Raw genomic sequence first — 22,376 nt, forward strand, 5'->3', positions numbered from 1 at the left:
TTATTCATTAGCCACAAACATTTATTTACAAGTTAAACATTACATCAAATATAAATATATACCATCACAGATGCAAATACTCCTTTAAGCAATTTCATTGTATGTTACATAAATTGACAAAAATATATATTAAAAGCCTGCATTAAAGGAGTCCTTGAATATTTGAATATATGTTGTATAAATAGATCGATATCTTTATAATAAATTCTAACAGAACGTGGACCAAAATAGAATCAGCTGGTGCTTAGATAATTACGACTGAATATTGCAGTCTAAAGATTAAACGTAAATACGAAAACTAGTAATACCGTAAGCCCAGAACTGTATACAAAAAATAAAGATACTGCAAAAACATATTCAAATATCTCCAACTTCCAATGCAGTACACATGCAAAATTATTTTTCGGAATTAATAAATTATTAGATTAACGTACACAATCATTTTTATGAAATCTAATAATACAAATTTAACCGGCGATCGCCAAAGTATAAACCAGTCCAGGAATAAGATTGCTTTGTCAAAGGCAAATACGTGTTTTTCTAGAAAAAAATAACATTTATTTACAGACTATGTTCGGTGTATTATTATTTTGTTATCGTATTCACTCATAAAGGGAAGAAGCTCAAATTATTCTTATAAGTCTGATAACTCGTTGTTTATTCCATGACTCTTATTCACGCCGAGAACACAGGTCAGTATCGATACGACTTCGACGGCTGACGGTTAACAGTATTGAATAAACTATTTTTTGGTACCATGTACAGGATGTCCCGTACTTTTCAAACAATGTAGTTAAGCTACTTAATTCTATAGAAATTTGTAGTATAATTTTACTTAACATAGATATGACCCGCGAAAAATTAACCCATCCCAAACGAAACTTTACGTAAAGTTTTATCAAAATTAACTTAACATCTTTTTGTATATATCATTCTCAAAATATCTAAGGACGTATTTACCTTGCGCAAAAAACACAATGTATAAAAACTCTTTGTACATACAAAAATTTTGTCTATATCTTCGTAAGAAGATTACTTTAAGCACCAAAGATATCTATCACGTATTGTTTCCTTAAATGTTTCTTTATGTTACAACGATTCGTTTCATTAATCAACCTTCTTTGGTCGCCTCTTAAGGAAGAATTTTTTAAGTAGTATAGAAACTATTGGGTAACTCATATACATTATGTGACCGCAGTAATAAACGGAAGAGTAAACCGCATTGTAACGAGTGTGCGATAAAAGAATGAAACAAGTCATACTGTATCCCATAAAAATAACCGTGTAGACGGCCGTAACTATGGCGAACAAAATTCGAAGTTCAGGGTGAGCTTTCATGAAACTCTGTAGTTTTTCTTGCTTGTTTAATATGTCAGTCACCTGGAGAAAAAGAACGCAAGAATTTAAATATATATAAGCAAATGATACGAAAATAAGATATTAAGAAAGAGTGTTGTTAACGTGATTTCGTTGATATAAGAATTTTTTAGCAATCAGTACAAATGATGAAGATTTGGTACAAGAGATTAGTATTAATAGTAGTTTAAAAAGATGTATAATATTAAGTACGAAGAGGATAAAATATTAGTAAGTTCACTAGAAAACTTATTAAAATGTAAGAATAATGAATAAATACGAATACATGTAATATAAATAAAAAAAATGAATAACATTAATTCGCATAATATTAACAATAACGTGGAAAGAAATAAAACTTACATCTCTTTCGGCATACATGATAAGAAACTCAAAGAGGAAACATAAGTAATATCCTGAATGAAATCCATGCCACAGAGCAAGGAAAAGTAATGTAAAAAATTGACTGTACAACTTTGAGCCCATAAATTTCAGTCTTTTATAAATATATTCAGCAGACCAGTTGTTGGTATTTATATTGAAGGACATAATATAATGATTAAAACGATTTGCCGTCTCAAATGTTAACAATTTAACATTTTCACATCCATTCCAAAGAAATTGACCTTTCTCATCTTTTCCAGTGTATGTTAAACCAAAGGCTGTACAGACCTAAAATAATAATAATGATGTCGAATAATATTAATTGGATATCTTAAGAGACAAATTAATTAATAAAATCGTAATGATTTTGCGGGGTATATTAAAAATCATGTACTGTCTTGTTTTAATAACTCAACATTCCTGAAATTCGCAGTTCGATTTGAATTTTTTTAATAATATTTTCTAATATTTCATTATATTCTCCTGCTTTGCATAAAATAAAATTCATCTACTATCAAACATTGAGTGATATTTATATATATTTATATATAAGATATTAAGACATTTATATATAACTTAAATTTCGAAATAATAAACATTAGTTCCTTTATATTCTTTCAACATTCTGTACAAATAGAAATTTATTCAATATTATATAAAGCAATATGATGTATTTATAGAGTGTGATACTCACCCCTTCAGAAAATAGCCAGCAACCAATGTATTTATATAGATTTACATGACCCCAGAAACCAATTATAAGAAGACGTTTAAGGAAAGACTGTTTCAGAAGTTCTATACTTAGCATATACTCATTTGAAATATATGACGTTCCTAATTGGAAGAGTATCAAATATACAAATCCCATAAGTATCCGATAAACAGCATGATTGACACAAGCTGGCAATTCTCCTTTTTTTAAAATCTGAAGACATAAAAGAATTAAACATATTTACACAACTATGAACCATACCTTTCTAAACATTCTGTGTTTAAAATTCGATATTGATGGTGAATCAGTAAAGAAATACGATACTTATAATTAATCGTAACTATATAGAGACATTTTAAAATGTTAAAAACACGAAAATTTCTGCTAGATTGGAGAAAAAACTCTCTGCAGCCTGGCTAAATTTGCTTCACTACTGTCCTTCTACTCCGTTTTGATAACACTAAGTGATTCCTGTAGAGCTTTATATCCCGCGCACGTAGATAAACTTAATTTTCAAACAGGATTTCACATTTTTAATTTTCGAAATTTTTTGTGCATTAATATATAATCTGTACAAATCTTTCTTGCAGAAAATGGTTTTACGGACACGCCCAAATGAAATTATATCTATTTATACAACACTGTAAACAATTTTTAAGGCGAGCGAGACACATTTCATGAATTTTATCGAATATTTTTCAGTTTACCTTAGAAACTAAGGGTAATATATATAAATAAAAAAATAAAAAAGTTTAATATTTCCATATCAAATGGTCTTTCGTAGAATTCGTTTCAATATCTTCCAGGAAATTCCTGTTATCAGAAAGGAACACACCAACTGTCCATTAGATAAAACTGATAAACGGAATACTAGTAAGAGATTATTGTATCAATATATTCAAAATTTAAAAGCTTTTGCTTGGAATACTATTGGGTTGATGCAAAAGTTTTGACGTTTTTCTATAAGAAATAAAAAGAAGAATCCTCAACTGTTCGCTGGCTAAACCAAAACTAAGTAAAAACGAAGAAAGAAGTATCCTTCATACGCGTTGTAATAATTTGAAAAGAGATGTTATTCGTTTCAAAGAAAACCATTTTTTTGTTAATTACGAATAAAAAAATCTGGAAATATTTTGATCAACCCAATATCTTAATGCAGGACTTACATCAGCCATGAGTTGTCCATTTACAAAGTCCAAATATCTTTTCATACTAAATTGTGGACCCACGAGAAAGGAACCCGGAAAATATGCAAATCCAACTACTTCCAAAAATGTTGGCTGTTCTTTCAAGGCCACTTGTTTCTGCGATGCAGACAGTTTTCCCTGAAATGACAATTATTATTTCATTTTCCTTCGTTCGTCATTCATCCTTCTAAACATTATTTTACTTTTTATACCGATTTACTTCGTTACCAACGTACACTTGGCCGTATGAATAATCGATCACGTTGCATAATTAATAACAATCGAAAACTTGTAAAATGCTTTGCTAGTTAGAAAATATACCTTAAGTTTTAATGGATTATCTCGTAATAACATATTAAATCATGTTTATGTATAAATGTAAGAAAAAATACAAGTTTGTTTCTTTTTGTTTATCGTTTAACATAGCTAAATATAAGACTTTCTTTTTTAATTTTGCTTCTATCTTCCCATTATTCCATTTTCCCTTTAATTACGTTTCTAGTAACGTTGTTAACCCCTTTGAAAACAAGAATTGCTTGACTTTTAAAAACTCTTTCCATGAAAGATTGTATTGTGCATCGAAATCATAAATAATAGAAAAGAAGAATGTAAATAATTAAATTATTCATTTTCAGTTTTCGATTTTGGATATCAAAGCTTAAAGTCGTCAGTGTTGCCCTGTTTGACTTTAAATGATTAATGTCGTATTCATTAGAAAAACACATAAATCTACTAGCTCCTCGCATTACAGAATTATTTAATAACCTGTCCAACACGGACTTTAGAACGGCCAATGGTCATCGTAAGAACGAGTTCATTGCGTGCATGTAATCGGATAAGAAGGGAGATGCAGCGTAGTCCACTTAATCACTGATCAGTCCTTCATATACCGTTCTTTCGTCAGAGTTATACACGCCTTTGTCGAGTGACATATTCTCAAGTTCGTTTTAATTTCTCCTTACCATCGAGATACAACTTTATTGTAATAGAATATTTGCATACAATTAATTTGTATAAAGGAATTATTTCATATTGAATTTCATAAACATTATTTGGTAAATATTTATCTAGATTTTGATTATCACAATTAGACGACTGTCTATTTAACAATTGTCTATTTTGAAACTTTCTTTTACTATTTTCACGAACGAACATCAATTTGTCTACGAATAATAGAATAAACTGTACAATAAATGTCCGTGAACCTAATGTTAAGAATTATTACAACACCATGTCCGTTGAAAAGTAAGTAAAAAATTTCACTTTCGAAATGACAAAGTAACCGTATTAATTATATATAACTCTTAAATGCTATATAATATAAAACAACATTTGTAATTCAACTTCAAAAGTGCTGAAATCGTTAAAAGAAGCTTGACATGCAGGATATTAGTGGTAAGTTTTAGTTAAAACAGTTATTTATCCAAATTTATTGTATAAATGTAATGATCAATATTCGTTTGAAGTGTCTCTATTATTTTAAGGCTGATATTTCTTAATTACTTTTACAATTTAGTCTCTGCTAGAACATAAAAGAAAAGAAAACTTTAATATTAGCATCTAAAATCAAAATGAACCACATATGGAGGGTTAACAGTTTAAATATTTGAATACTACAAAGGCCAACTGTATACTTGGTAACTGATATCATTCATCTAATCAGTTTTTCCCCTATCTCGTTTGAAATAAATTCGAATAAATTCACTAAAGTACATTTTTTAATTCTTAACTTCAAAAATTGTTTTATAATAAACTAAAGTGTTATATATTGCTATAGTGTTACGTACTTCAGGTTGTCGGCCGTCCAGTACATTGAACGCTAGACCAATTAACCGCAATGTTAACACACATTGAGGCATAGTCCACTTTATATCATAATCATGTGTACCTGTTTCGTAATATCCTGGTAACGATGAAAAAAGATATTAGTTTTTTATTTCTGAATTTATTTTACAGTAATATTTGTCATCTAGTATCACATACCATGTAAAAGTGATGCATGTATTATAAATTTTACCATTTAAATTGCCATTTATTTATTCTGCTATTTTTTTTTAAAGTAGTGCAAGTTCATTTTTGGAAAAAAATGAGTTATTGGTCCTCTTACCAAAATAAAATTGAGTTGCCATATAGAAAATTTAGAAATAGAAACAGAAATTTACGGATAAAGATAATAAAAGTAGAGTGAACGATAGATATAGTGCCCGAAAAAGCCAATTCATGGCTATTATTAATTCATTTCCGTAACTTCTATAATTTTTCAAATAATACACGATCATTCTAAAAGTTTATTTATAAGAGTATTGAGAATAACATTCGTTTAACGCTTAAACTACAAGACCTCTCTAACAAATACTGAAAATGTATCTTCGTATTACAATTTTTCCGTACCGTATAGGAGGTAAGACATGTTGAAAACAAATGTAGCCACCACGGACAAAGTAGTGCCACCGAGGAACTTCAAAATGAGATAAGTAATGCATACTGACGTTGCTGAGTGAATTACATCCAATCCTGAAAATATCATTAACATTATTTGTGCAGTTAAAGGAACAGGCGTGTGTATGATTTTATAAATAACATTGATCAAAATAGAAAAAGTTAGAGCTCAGGCACTATTAACATTATATTTCTTCTGAAAAACTGAAAGTTAAAGGACGGCAAACATAGATTGGAACGTTTCTAAAAATTCATATTACTGACAAGAATATTGTAAAAGGAGCGTCATTTTAAAAATTGAACTGTTGCTCGAATCTACTTTACAAGTCATTTTTAAAGTGCTGTAGTATATTTTGTGACTACCAACCAAGAACCATTAGATTTCAGATCAAAATTTCTATTAATATAATTCGAGCATAAAAAGAAGATGAGAAACAAATAATTTATACTAACATTTGAAATTCAGATTCTACGTTTCAGTTATTAATCATTCTTGAATAATATACCGGAAAATGTACTTCATTTCAAAAAGTTATCTGTAAACAGTTATCCATTTAAAATAGTTTTATCTATTTTCTTAGAAGTTTCTAAGTATAGCAATGAAGTATCTTTTTGCGACTTATTAATCATGCGAGCGACGCGATTACGATTTCGCTTAAGAAAATGAGAGCCTAACAATTTTTCCTTTTAAATAACAATCCCTTAAAACTGCTGCAGTTTTGCATGGTTCGTGAAACAAGTAATATTATCGTAATCTAACATGTAGCATTGATAATCATTTTTCATTAGTTTAAATAATTGAAGTACCACTATGCCAATAATAATGCCAATAATAATGAGTCTATATAAAGATGTCAAGTATCCTTTACCCATACACTGCATTTAAGAAAAAGCAAATTACACAAGTCGAGGAAAAAAAAATCATGAAAAACTATTACTGTCAAGTTATTCAAAATATTAGAATTAAAAAAAAACTTCTTTAATGCCTTATACAATACTTCAATAAAAACAAACAGGTTCGATTGAGTACAATTATCTTACCCAACTTTCCAAGTAGACTTGCAATGTCATTCTCATATTTAGCATTCGTTAAATAATATTAGCTATAAATATTACCTATACACATAAAACTAAGTGACGTGACGTAATATTCCTTTATTAATTGTTTCTAGTTCTACGAACAATTATAAAAGATGACAGTGACATGACTTATTTGTTTTTCATTATAATTAACTAGATGATAATCTATGAACTAATAAGTGGATGACAGCATGATCAATGGAAATTTTAATATTATATCTACAAACGTCATCATTTGTTGCAAACGAAAGGAATAAATAGATATTTTACATGACACACATTAGCCAATCATGTTTAACCCTTTAACCGCTGAAAAATATGAAATCGATCAAATAATGGGTCGGACTGTACGAGTACGTGAAATAGTGTGGGCATAAACTCTTGTGACCTCGGTGGTTTATCGGTAACAGAATCTATTGGAATACCGGCTTTTAAAATTGCATATCTTTTACACTGTATACGAACATCTTAGAGATATCGCGATAGAAAACTACGAGGCACTATCTTTATTTGTTGGGGTGTCGTGTCAGAAAGGATAACTTTTTCGCGAACGTATACACTACTTATCCTTTCAGAAATTACATGGTACGTAGGTTGTTGTAAGATATACGAAAAGTCACAAATAAGTTTGAACTAATAGTTTCATTGTTTTCCAAACTATTCTCCTTCGACATTAGTACATTTTCATTTGTATTGTGTCGGCACTTTTTAACCTTAACAATGTAAAGCTTTACGAAAAAGATATAAATTCTCGTGTTGAATGATTTCCGAAACTTTTGCAGCAACCTATGTATCGCGTAAGTGCAGATGCTGATACCTCTTCCAGTCCCTTTATTTTCTCTTCTATTTGATTACAATTTGTTCAATTTTCTATCATTAAAGATAGTTGCAAAAAATATCAACGAATTAAGATTACATCTGTAACGGAGAAAGAAGAATCTGAAAGAATTAAAATAAACTGGGAATTATGCGCCATCCTTGACGGGTTAACACTTTATTGAGAAGAATATACACGTTTTGTCAACAATTTATCATTTTAATCGACAGTGAATGGGTTAGGAGAAACGAAGAATCAATGAATTACGAAAATTGTATAGTACTTTTTGATTTGATTTTACATATAGAATCACTTTCGTTGCAACTATAACGTATCTTACGAGATATATTATGCATGTAGTTTCTAGGGTACGTTCCAATGTTTGCAGAGCGTGTATTTGTATAAATCGTTTATTTTGAACATGATTTATGTAAGAATTGTAATAACTACCTACACACATTACAGTGATTTCCTAATTAATGCTGCTTATTACGTAAGTACTTACAAAAGCGTCACTTCAATAAGACATTTCCAAAGCGAGTTACAGAATACAAGATTTAGGAAAATAACAGCGTATTGTGCAGAAATTATACTGTGCCTAAAGTTTGCCATTATTTAACGATAAAAAAAGATTCACAAGAGTAGGAAAATAATATAAAAATTGCACGAAAGAACGATTGTTACGACATTTTCGCGATTTTGATTATTACAGAACAGTGGTGTAATAATCTTGAAAAAAGGTTTTGTTACTTATTGATCCACGTGTGAATGAAAAAATTGTAATCTCATCAAGTAAATGTTTCTTTGACCTTATACATTTAGTTTCCAAGAAACGATTGGAAGCAATAGTATTGGCCAACTTCTGTTGTCTAAAAATTATCAAAGCTAACTTCACTGATATCGGTCTGTTACGTGTTTCGGGATACAGATAATAATGTAATTCTCATTCCTCCTATTTAAATGTACAAAGAAAACAATTTCTTTTGAAATTTATTACATATCTTATCTTTGAAAAATCAATTACACGTGTTGATAAAAATGAGTTGCAAATTACAGTGCATAAAATTTCATGCAGATGTCATGCCGATTTTATTACCAAATGATATACTTTTGGAATAAAGTGACAAAAACTTTTACTACTTAAAGTCACACAATTTTATTTTTTCAATACTGTAAATAATACAATGCTACATTTAAAATAAAAATGTAATCTTCCGTTATTATGTAATACCGCAATGAAGAATTCTCAAATAATTTATAGTCTTTACTATATTGATTCATGTTAAATACTCGTTAAATAAATATATATTACTGTATCTGTCATTATAATTATTATAGTGATAATAAAATGCAAGACTAAGCACTATTCATTTTCAATGGTAATATTCAGAGGTTGACTGTAAGATGATATAATACTACGTAAGTACATATCTAGGAAAGCAATATCGCCAATTTTTAAAAAGAGAATTATCTTTGTGCAGCTACTTTTAGTAGTAAAACTTCATTTGATTTTTATCACTTTAAATAGAATTTCAATTTCACGCTGAAAAATACTGTACAAAATTATAGAAAAACAAAATTGCAATATTTCATGGTATATGTTCAGTACAACTTAAGTATAGTTGAGTACTTTTGTATCTAAAATTCGTCAAAAAACTGAAACACTACAAGTGCGAAAAGCAAATATAATTTCTACAACCAAAATACGATTACCTTTATAATAGATGAAGGTATCGATGAAATTTGTTGTATTTGATTTGGTCCTCAGCCAATATCTGTAGAAATGTAATTCTCAACTAAAAAATGTACTAAAAAGTTGTCTACTAAAAAAGTATATTTATAAAAATAATAGGTCCTCTAACTGCACTAATCAACTGTTCCCTATTTCAACGAAAGGATTTACTTTCTTTTCTTAATATATTATTTTGAATTTTTATAAAGTGACACCCCTGTAAGTAAATACCCAAAAGAATGTAATAATATTAGTAAAGAAAACAAAATATCGAAGTTAAGAAGCCTCATTTACGAAAATGGCTTAATTATTTCGCCATTTTAAAACACAATAAAAAACTATTTATGTAAATGTTAGTTCACGAAAATTTTATAAAATAATTGTAATAAAGTTATACAATGTTCCAAACGAAAATGGAAATAATAATAAAACTAATGTCGAAAAACAATTTACATAACAAATACTATCACCCATTCTTTAAAGCAAAAAATTAATATTGCTTTCGCTGAAATGAAATAAAATTAAAGTTGAATTTGATTCAAAATCTTATACACATATTAACATTGTTTTCAATTTAGGCGCGGAAACTAATTATATACATACAGTATTACATTAGTATATATGTACCTTTAAATTTAATAAAATTTAATTGAAAGTAAATATTTATGACCAGAATAAGATAAATTGAAAAATATCCTCAAAAATTGGTATATTTCGGGTACCGGTTTGCCTTTGAATATTGTTTAAATATGCTTAAATGTTGATGATGATATTAAAATATACATCATTGTATTTAAGGAGGATCATAGAATAATACTGTGTAAGAAAAATTTGAGAAATTTTCAGTATTAAGACACAGAAATGTCGAAAGGTGAAAATTTGAATTTTTCTTCAAAATTGATTTTCTCAACAACTGAGAGTGATGAAGAAAAATAGATTGCATATTTAAATTCAGTATAAGAAATACTATTAAACCTGTTGTAACAAAAAAAAGCTAAATTTTGCAGGCCAGTGTTAGTTTTAACTGAAATATAATTAATTTTAACATTATATAATGTATTGCTTCATCCACAAAAAATTTCAATCATTTCGTATTTTATATCGATTCGCAGGTTATATTGAACGCAAGGAAATTAAGGAATATTTCATAAAATCTATCGTGATCTGAAATTCATTTCCCTAAACAATATCTAAATAAGTAAAAAATTAGAACGCAAATAATTACCGTAATTCCAGTAGCAAAGCAAAAGGCCGGAACTTATGAAAAGTAAGTGCTGAGATACCGGACTTTTCCCGTACAGTGTGTACCTGTGAAGAAGGGCGATGGGAAATCCTGAAAGTTCAATTACATTTCCATTATCACTCTATTTTGTTAAAACGCAAATTTCGAATCCATAAAACAGTCGTGATTAAAACACAAAATTTAATGTACACTTTGTGATTTGATGTTAGTAGTAGCATTTTCATTACTTTCAGTTCTTGAAACATTAGTCTTCTTTACTCATATTTTCAGTCTCACGCTCAATGATTTTTAAGTTCACAAAACAACGACACATTTCATACACGTGAAGAAATTTTAAAGCTAAAATTTCTCAGAAAAACCATATGCAAACTATCGTATTAATATTATTCTGAATACACTATGAATTCAACATTATTCCAATATTTGTCAAGTTACATAAGCAGATAGTGTATTGAACATTTTTAGATGCATTAACATTTTATGAACAGATCTTTCCAGGTGAACGAACAGTTGTCAATCAATTTGTTTACGCATGTTACATAATACGGTACGCAGATCGCACCAACGTGCTAAGAATAAAATCTGTATATGATACAAAACAATTACAATTCGATTAAGCACATATGACGCATTAACTGGCATTGTTCTTAAAATTCTGATCACCTTCGTAACGTGTATCTAATTACGTGTAAAACAAAAGCAAAAGATGAATAATGTGAAAAACGTTTCGCATCACAGCGTATAATGGAAATACATTTTTAAAACTGCATTCATCTCCAATGAACTGCATTAACATTCATCATCTTACTTCAATTAATAATCCTACGAACATTACTGTTCGCAAATTACTGTTACAAAACAAGGAAAGGGTAAAAAATTGTACGAAAAGGGAAATAAAGGAACAGTAAGTTTTTTTTGCTGAAATTATTATTGTAATATTAAGTAAAAACATTTGAAAGACTACCAATAAACAAATCACCAACTTTTTGTTGAGTAAAAGGTAGGAAAAATTTACGAGAAGGTCATGTTATTTTTATATAATTTATTAAAATGAATTTATTAGTCTTAATATCGCAACGTTGAATCGTATAATAACCAAATAGAAAGAATGGAATATTGCCACACAAAAGTCAAACGAATGAATCATAACAAACGTTTATTTTTTGTTTTCCACAATCGTTACAAATTATATGGCAATCATCTCTGTACAAAGAACAATGAACAGAATAAAATACATTCACCCCCATAATGTACAAGTATTTGTTTCTGTTAATAATATATATATATATATATGTATGTATATCAACGTTATCATTAACTCCAGGAGCGAAGTGGAAGCTTATTCTATGCGCATGAGTGAAACATATGAAGTGTAGGTAACCTTTTCTACATATTCTGAGCCATCACCAAATTTTATCATCACCATTAAAGTTAGGAAATTGAATGAATATGTAGATTGGGGAATGCAAGAATTCAGCAGATTAATATTAACAAAAAATTGAATACAAATTGATTATGTAATCAATGATTAAGTAAAGCAAATGTATTGAGATTATAGGTTAATGGATTCCAATAATGTATAAAAATAGTACAGAAAGTCTCGGAAAGAAGTGGCAAATCATGTTATTTTGGTGACTGATTCAATTACCAAGTAAAATGGAGATAAGAAGTCGAAGTGCATCCTCAGAAGTCCCTAGGGCATTTGAGAAACTCAACAATACACTACTTAACATTGTTATTCCTTTTCGAACTTGATTTTCTATTTCACAAGTTCGACTATCAAGTCAAATACTTAACGTTCGCGTTAATTCACTTTCCATGAATTAGTTTTTATCAAAAATATTCGTAATTTTTCACAGCGTCACTGCAACTCATTATCGCTGAGGTTATCAGACATTAATACTACAGAGGTGCATAGAAACAGAATATGAACTTTGTATAATGGTAGGAAAAGCGTTCAAAAATGCACTCGATTAATGTTTTTATCTGTAATGACGATTCGAAACAGTCAATAATTTAATACGTTTAGGAACGTATAAATATAAAGTGCATTGTACAAATCTATCTGCTAGTACTGCATATATACGGCTGCTGTTAATTAGTAACTTTATTTTAATTGTATAAATATTAAGTTAGAAATTTCATTCGTAAGCTTTAAAACAGTTACTCGCTTGTGATTGAAAAACATTGCCTTTTGCTTATGCAATCTATTATTTAAGATACAAACGTAAATACAAATGTGTTTATATCCTTCTATTCAATCATTCTGAATAGATTTACAATACTCATGCATTTTTGAATAGTTAATAGTCATCATAGATATTAATAACAGAATATCTATTCTTCAATATTTTTGAAACCGCAAGTAATAAATTATTTAAACATATCAAATATATTCGTACATACAACTATAGATACAAATGTATACCTTCTGTTTACATAAAATACGTTATTTATTTATTTAATATATTAAAATCATTTATGGCAAAATTATAATTATTATGATGGCAATTATTGAAAATTCTCGGATAAAATGTTGATAACGATGACAATGATATATTAGATCAAAATTGAGAAAAATAAATATGTAACTTATTGGTAAACAAAAAATTCTATTCTTTAAAGGAAACCAGAGTAGGAATAAAATTGCATGAACACTTACTGGTAATAAATAATCATTTAATAACTTAACTCGTGTCATATTATACATTGTTATAATCGCAATATAAAACTCGAAATCGCAGAATTTGCTGAGTGGCAGTTTTCAACGATAAACACGCCTTCGATTCGACTCTTAGAATTGGAAAAATCGAAATTAGCTAACCCTTCGCAATCCAGCTACGAAATAGCGCAGAAGTATTGAAAATTGTAAAATATTAATAACTAGCGCTCGGTAGGCAATATGGGCTGTTTCATGTATGCAGGCAAAAGGTAGTGTTAAAAGGGTAACTTAATGGAAAAAGTGCAATTCTATACGACGTTGTTAATAATAGTTTAACATTCCTTACATTCATGTTCCACTACATCTTTGTATTCGTCTACTAATGAAAACTCATCGTAACGGTCAATACAACTTCCGAGTATTTACGTTGGAAAATATTAAATACAGAAAATTTTAGAGCAAACATTAAATTTTAATAAGGACACCTTACCTTTCATCAACAATTTTAAGTAATGTTAAGTTCTTTAGTTAAAGACAGTTATTTCTAAAATTATATTTAATGCAAAAATTAAATTAATATTCTAAATATTGTGATCTTGAATTTCATATATATATAGTATGTTTACCGATGTTTTTTCCTGTAGATACTTACTAAAGTAGAATAATAGGTATACCTTCCATATAAATATTGAGATTCGGAGTTATTCAAGATCACAATATTGTATGGTTTTGAATTTTTAACTTGTAATGACAGTTTCTACATTCCTTTTAATACTTAATTTTGCTCTATAATGTTAGTAAAAATACCGCGAAGGTTATTCAGGCCGTTACGATAAATGCATTATACAACATAATATTTGTAGTATTGTTAAACATTCAGCGATCTTACCCGTTGCCCGCAATTACTTTTAAAATTTACTAATTGAGCTTCTAAAAATTCAAAGCTTACTATAAGTGTTTTAAGCTGTATACTATATATATAATCGTAAAACAATTTTATTTAAGATTCTTCTAAATATCAAAATAAATATTATTTATGACTAATACAGAAAGTAGTCCTTTCGTATTGAATATTCTGTTTACGAAGGGTAGATATACCGATTAAAGTTAAAAAGTCATCTCTAATATAGAGACAATGAACAAGCAATTCTGTATTAATTTATACAGGGTGCCCCAATTAAAAAGTAATGAACTTTATTAAAAAATGCAGCATTGTAATATAGCAAAAGTGTTTACTAATGCAATTTCATTGAATAATTTTATTTACGGAGGGAACGATTTTTGAAACACCCTATATAATATTTCCTATTAGAAAAATTCTGTTTACTTTGAAAAGGCCGCCGATTCTTATTTAGAAAAATATATCGACTGTAGGTATTGTAACATTTTGATCGCCCTCCTTACTTTTATACATACGCATACAAAGGTATTTTTTTACATACACACATCATAAATTTGCTTCTATTACACGCGCGCGATCATACTTACATACGCTCACATACATTTGAAGAAATTTGCTAATACATAACAAGAATTAAATTAATTTAGCGTTTGATTCTTCTGCAAAGTTCAACTCTTCGTTTCTGAAACCACTGACTTTTTCATCCGAAAAGTTTTCTCTTTTATAAAACCTAACTATGAAATATTTATCCTTTCGGTTATCAAATTGTACATACGATGACGACCGTTACATTCAAAATTTTTTCCTTTCTTTACACTCAATACTTTTTAATAGTAAACTACATTTAATAAAATAGTTCACAGGCAATCAAGCATATTTAATATTTATCATAATCAGGTATCGGGAATACAATATGATGATATTACAATTATAAAAGCTGGCTTTCCAACACATGAAAGCTATTCAATTACTTTCCAATTACTTTAGCAACTTTTATGTATAAACACCATTCAAATGTTTGTACAAGTACAATTATTAAAACATGTATGCTTGATCGTCTGTAGGTCGGTCACTTAAGCTGGTTTAGATGTACTTTCACAAATTGTATCAATAACATTCACTTGTAAATTTTTCACATTATGAAATTATTTTATACATATGTATACTTTCATTCATAATAATTTCTGCAAACATTATTTGCTAACGTAATTATGTTATCACTTTTATTAGGAAATGAAGAGTCAAATCGATGCTTTAAATTCTAATACTGCCTTATAATTCCTTCATTGCAGCCGATTTAATATCATGCTTCCTGTTCTTGAACAGTTTCAATGCAGAGCAATGATTTGCAATTATAAACACACATTGCCAACCATTGCCCACGAAATATCAAAAACGACCGAGTTTCATGTTAAACTATTGCATAAAAAGAATAATTTGGAACTGTTTATTTATCTTTCTAAAATAATAATATTTATGCTAATAATACAAAATTTTCAATTAATTTTTTCCTGCAACGAGTTGCTAGAGAATGCTATCGAAAAATTAAGACCACATTGTTCCTCTAAGTATTATTGATTGAAAAACCGTGTAAAATTTAGTTTAATCCAACCAGGGTATGTAAATGGTACCCTGTTCTTCATGAAGATTCTAAACGATAAAAAAACTCGGTCGAATAATCAATCGTTTAATATTATGCTTTGCTGACTACGAAAGCAATTATACACACTTTCGTCTTTCAAAATCGTTATCGTTTCGTATTTCTTTTGTCAAATATGGCCCACTGTCCTCAATTGTTGATCAAATTTATGAAATTGTAGCCTTCGGTGTTCTACTAGTTATACCATGTGTTTCGTATTACATCGAACATACAAATTTCGATAGAAGTAACGATAGAATGTATAAAAATAAAGATATTTTTCAGTAATTCTGATTTCTGGAACTATTATTCTGTAATTTTTTTTGTACTTAATTGATGAAACTAAAATGTTTTACTAAACATTTTATTTCTGCTAAATAAAATTTTAAATGAAATGCTGAAAATAAATATTAATCCGATATAGTAATTCATAATTAATTTATTGACGTATTATTTTAAATAAACTTTAAAGTTTTATCATCCAGGAATCAGAAAAACATGTTAAATATTATTTTTCAAAGAGTATAAGGATATTCAGCAAGATAATTTTTAATGAGTGGTGGCATGTGTTCTGTAGGCAATTTGTACCTATTAATGACGAGTCTAGCTAAATGACTAAGAGACCTAACTTCCTTAACTAAAGGTTTTGTCAAATAAATCTCGCTATAAAGTTGGCCACTATAGTCTACCCAAACTTCTTTCCTATGTTCATCAACACTTTTCGAATACTCCACGTAATATTCTAACATTTTGATTGGACAATCAAAAAGTGGGATAGCAAAAGCAAGTCTAGGTTCGGCATCTAACCGAAACTGTCCTACAAAATAGTGAACTCGAACAGAGGTAGGTCCCCTAGCAGTCTGTACAGATATAGCAAATGTATATCTACTATCCGAACTGTCCCTCATTAACCATCGTCCCACTGCAGCTTTTTTCAATAAGTTTTCACTCTGCTGCCAACTAAGACCTTCATGATACCATCCACATGTTTGTAAAAGTCTTTTGACTTCGCAAAGTCTAGCTGCATCTCTATCGATCACATAACTATCGAAACTCCAGGGACAAGGCATAAGCCATGAGACTGGTGTAGTTGGTGTTCTGTCTCTTCTTTCTTCATAGTGTTCTTCATTGTCTTCAACTTCAGCTTTTTGTACCAAACCTCCACCATTAAAATTGTTTCTAGTTTTTGAAGCTATGCTTGACACAGAATTCGGAGAATTTGTAGTAGTAGCTGTAATGTTTACTGTACACTGGCCTAAACTTGCAGGAAGTTGTACCGTAGCATTTACTTGAATTTGAACTCCAGGATTAGAATCTAAAAGTACAGAATTACGATTTTCTGTCACTGGAGGAGGATTGTTTGATTTGACATGATAAAGATTTTTCATATGACTGCAACAGCAATTGAAATTTTTTCCTGGTTCTGCTCTTTGCTCGTTTTTATCAGATTTATTGGTTTGTTGAGTGTGCATTGCAGGCACAGTATTAGCTTGGAAATTAGAGAAATTTAATTTTTCTTCACTACTGCCTCCCATAAAATTTCCTATTGTAGTTTCTACATCTGTTTTCTGAGGTAAGATGTTTCTTCGAATCCCGGGTAATTCTTGACACCCACTTGGAGGTAACAGAAACATTCTACTGTCTCGTTCTGTACTTTCTTGTTGAGTTTTTTGTTCCGAAAGTGTAATTGGAACTTCTTGATTTTCAGTTGCTAACATTTTTTGTACAAAACAGCCACCACCAGATAATTTTGGACGGATTTCCATGTGCGGTGTCTGCATAAGGATTCCAGCGTCTGTACTTTGAATTAAGCAACCTCCAGATTGTATGCTTGGTGTTGTTATTGTTACACTACCTCCTGCCAAGTCACAGCTTGTTGTGATTTGACTCCCAGAATTCTGATTTTTTTCAATTTCTTGATTGAATATTGGAAATCCATGAAGTCTATTAGTATCTTTCTCAGATCTTTGTACGAAAATATCTTTTTGTTTATCAATTCTTGGTTTTTGTAAATCAAATGCCGCAGATGGGTGATTAAAAGAATTAATAATGGGCTGACTATGAATAATAGTAGGAGCATTTATAAAACAGCCACCACCACTGGTATATCCTTTAGGAACCAGAAGACCACCATAATAACAGGTTGTTGGGTGAATTAAACCATTATTTTTGTCTAAGTTTTGTGGTTCACAACAACCTGGAGCTGGAAACCGGTGACGACAGTTTGGACACATTACTGTCAACATTTTGTGCAGAGTTATATTACTTTCAGCATAACAGTCTTGTATCTGTAACAAAAAAGTAAGTAGAATTTTAGATATAGGTTCTCCAAAACATAGTAACAAATTTGGTATTCATTTTGTATATAATATTAACAAAGAATCTTTTTCCCAAATATATTTTTTTAAGCAATATCTGTATTTAACTTACTACTGACATGTTATGTAATATTTATATAACATTCCGAAAATGTATAAAAAGATTATATTATATATGTTAACAAAAATCATTAAAAAATTAAAGTAAAAAATAAATTATTTTATTTACTATAATACTATTATAATATAAATATTAGTTGTTATTCAATATGTTATACTTAAAGTGTTATAATATTAATTTATATTCATTAAAAAAAAAGAAAAGGAATAAAGTTTATATATGTACTTATTATTTCCTTAATATTATAAATCAGTGTAGCCTGTCCTCTTCAATGCAATTAATACAATACAATTAGTAAAATAAAATTATTATAACATATAATTTAAATTCAACTTAATCTTTACAAGAGTATAAAACAAGATAATAGGAGAAGGAATGTTTAAACAATATAAAATATTTCTCAATTTTATATAAAAAAGTTAAAGATTACATACTTCCCTATTTCAGACCTATATTATACATGATTATTTATAAATGACTCGGATAATTTACGTAAGTGATCGCGTTGCGCAAGACATTTTCCATGAAAAACCGTTCCAACTAAAAATACGTGTATGTAATTTTATTTTTGTCGTAATTCTTTTGGCCAGTAAATGTTGTTTACACCTAACACGAATTGTACATATAAGTGATAATTTTTAATTTTGTAAATTACATTTTGATAATTTATTAATTATTATTTTTCACGGTTAAATATTACGTATAGCATAAATCCATTAAAGTTTATTTCAAAATAAACTGTTATCAACTTTACAATAATTATGTTAAAATATCATTTGTATGCTTATTAATTACTTCAGTTTTGATTCTATTTAAAAATTAACTAAAAATAATATGCATAGACGAAAATCGCACAATTCTATATTGTTTTCAATAATTCATCTTATATTAAACTCAACACATAAAATCAATACATTACGCATCACAAGTTACTTATTCCAAGAACAAAGTACGCAGCAGCTTGTATTCTCGTAACCTTCATTAACGTACGCAGAAAACAATGAATAATTCTGTTACACGATAAACAAAAGAAATCTAACAGACTGAATCCATTCCTTTTTTGTACAAAGAGAATTAGCATCGGTGGCATTTTATTCATAATTTGTGAAAAAATTCTTTATCCCATTAAAATATTAATATATGTTATAATGTAAGACTATTTTTTATCCATATTAAAATCATCAAATCTATATTCAAAACGAATTTCTTTGTTTTGCTAAATAAAGAAGTTTACAAAAATTTGTTTTTAATCACAAGGGTTAATTATTTCTGGCTAATCTGAATTACTAAAAAGAGAGGGAACGATGGAGAGAGAGAGAGAGTGAGAGAGAGAAGGAGAAAGAAGATAACAAAAATATTGTTTTTCTCATTTATAAAAGTTGTCCAAGTTAAAATAAGAGAATACACTCATGTCCAGGTATAGATTTAGATTGGACGACGATAGAATTTAACAATATGCGGGAAAGATAATGTTGTAAAAGCAAAAAATATGCTTAATGAACTAATTCGTGAATACATTAGGACCATTCGAATGGCTGTATCGTATAAGAGTCCGTTAACCTTGCGAATGTCTCATCAGGTTATTTAAATAATCGAGCAAAGCAAACATCGGAGTTCAACTTCCATGTACTTCCTCCACAATTCATAGCGTATAGGCCAGGTGTCGCATTCTCCCGTGATCTCGACAGGAATAGAGATGCATCTCTTTCGACATCGTTCGCGCACACCGCCAGCTGCCTTCTTTTCTCATTGTGTTTTAATGGGCCACGTGGCAGAGAGACGTCCGAGTGTTAGTAAAACGGCACAGAGCCGCTTTTCCACGAACGTTTCGCAACGCTAGAAGGCCAAGCCCCCATTTAGAAGTTGTTCTTGGCCTCTCCAACTCCCTACCACTACTCTCACTGCCCCCACCCTCCACTGCACTCACCAACTGTCACTCAGTACCCCACCTCGCTGTACCTCCCGGACTACTGGTTTCCTTGTATCAAACATATTCAGAACTCCAAATATTTGTACCGCATCGTACCAGATAAATCTTGTCGCTTATCAAACATCAAATTTAAAGTACAAAAATTGCAGTTACGTTTATATGGATCCAAATAACATGATTTAACAGAATTTCAGTTGATATATATTTCATAATTTAAACCAAAACACTTCTTTGGATGCTTTTTAGTCTCCTTTTATTTATAAGTCTATAGAGTTGACGAAAGAAACTAGTTTCCCAGAATTTGAAAAATTAAATACAGCGAACATAATTCAGTAATGTTCTAAAAATAATTTTGTATAGTACTAAAGGTAATTTAAAGGTAATATTTTGAGTTATTTAAGCTACCTAATCATATTTTAATTAATTTTATTCTTCAACAGTATTTTCATTATTTTCCCGACAGAATATTATTAATTGTGTTAGTACTAATTGAAAATATCATTCTGTTGTATTTATACCATTAAAACTATCAGACGGGTCAAAAGTTCTTTTTGCAATTGTTAAAAAGATAACAGACGTTTCTCTAAGAAATTATTAAAGAAATTAATTTAGCAATACTGGCGCTGAATTGTAAATCAATTAAAGTCTCAATAGATACATTCTTGGAATTTCTATAGAGGAATTTTAAAAAATCAATTCAAATGCTCGGTACTTTTAGTAATAATGAATTATTAAACGATTAATACACAATTTCCTAATCGATACAAGTTCTTCAATGTTACACGAATCAATAGAATACTAAACAAAGTTTAGTGGGAAACCGAAGAATCAATATGTCTCTTGCAACGCAATGTTCCAGTGAATGGTGCACTTTCACCAGAATTATCGCGTCACGATTAACAAACCTTTGCAATATTCATCGTATGCAATAAAAGGAACGGCAGTCACTGCCAATTTCGAGAAACGATTTCGCATCGCGTCATCGATAAATTAGTATTATCCGGAACCCCGTAAACGTTTCCATCAAAACCTCTCATATGTCCCTGCAACCCCCTTAATTCTTGTTATCGATAGTCAGTATAACGATGTAAATATGGTATCAAGACCTGTGACGACAATCAAGATAACAGTTTCCAGGAACGCTTCAGTTCAAATACAAAATCAATTTAATGCACGTTTCTTTTAACAAAATGCAACAAAATATTCAATCACTGAATAAACTATTATTTAAACAGACAATTATTTTATTTATTTAGGGTTATGTAATTTATTTTTTACAAGATTAAATTTAGAAGAAAATTAACTATTCAACATTCTAAAATAACGCTACACTTAAACTGACCATAAATGAGATTAGAAATTTCTTTCCTTTAATTAAAACGGAATTTTGTTAAATCTCTAAAAGCGAATCAACACGGGGCAACTTAAGCTGTGACCGAGTAAAATAAACAGAATTAAATTCAACAACACTCTTGAGCTTTAACTTGCTTGTCGAAGTATATACATACATACTTACACATGCACGTAAGTATATAGAAGGAAATTTCTACGAATTTTAATCTTTTCACAAATTACCGTGCAACGTAACGCGCAAATTATCTTTTAATGACGCAAAAAGGTGAAGAACCATTCAGTCTTATTTCAATTTAACTCTGTATACTGGAAATATTGTTCAATCTCTTTTTGTTAATAAGTTACAGGAATCATTAAATATCATTTCGTAGAATTAAGCATACAATTGCTTCATTTCGTGACGCAAGCCGATATTTATATCAAGACCTTCCTGAAATAATACGCAACATGGAATTCGACGATATTCAAATATAATAACACCTGAAAAATAAAGTGTATCTTA

General features: G+C 29.3%; 2 protein-coding genes and 1 long non-coding RNA gene across 6 annotated transcripts in view; 1 reads left to right on the forward strand and 2 right to left on the reverse strand.

Moving 5' to 3' along the window:
- On the reverse strand, positions 1-12,956 carry nes (lysophosphatidylcholine acyltransferase 3 protein nessy). The gene is made up of 8 exons (XM_031992368.2): positions 12,599-12,956; positions 10,933-11,040; positions 6,031-6,153; positions 5,427-5,542; positions 3,619-3,777; positions 2,435-2,665; positions 1,720-2,028; positions 1-1,380 (listed from the first exon to the last, which is right to left on the reverse strand). Exons 1-8 carry the CDS (start codon positions 12,681-12,683, stop codon positions 1,108-1,110), a joined length of 1,404 nt encoding a protein of 467 aa, XP_031848228.1. The 5' UTR covers positions 12,684-12,956; the 3' UTR covers positions 1-1,107.
- LOC116433829 (uncharacterized) overlaps positions 4,482-22,376 on the forward strand; it is an 18,496-nt gene continuing 601 nt past the window's right edge. Inside the window, exons 1-3 of one of the 2 annotated variants that reach the window (XR_013000109.1) lie at positions 4,482-4,694; positions 4,816-4,884; positions 4,992-5,034. This is a non-coding gene — a long non-coding RNA (uncharacterized LOC116433829). Of the gene's footprint in view, positions 4,885-4,991; positions 5,035-22,376 lie in introns of both variants that reach the window. The other variant, XR_004236376.2, reaches the window with a different exon arrangement.
- Positions 13,609-22,376, reverse strand: part of LOC116433826 (uncharacterized) — a 20,327-nt gene continuing 11,559 nt past the window's right edge. For 2 of the 3 annotated variants that reach the window (XM_031992367.2, XM_031992366.2), the window contains exon 2: positions 13,609-18,440. In XM_031992367.2, the coding sequence (XP_031848227.2) occupies positions 16,668-18,398 (1,731 nt within the window). In that variant the 5' untranslated portion in view covers positions 18,399-18,440 and the 3' untranslated portion in view covers positions 13,609-16,667. Of the gene's footprint in view, positions 18,441-18,854; positions 22,305-22,376 lie in introns of those variants that run through there. The other variant, XR_013000108.1, reaches the window with a different exon arrangement.

Source organism: Nomia melanderi, chromosome 14 (genome assembly GCF_051020985.1).
Source record: "Nomia melanderi isolate GNS246 chromosome 14, iyNomMela1, whole genome shotgun sequence".
Taxonomy (NCBI): domain Eukaryota; kingdom Metazoa; phylum Arthropoda; class Insecta; order Hymenoptera; family Halictidae; genus Nomia; species Nomia melanderi.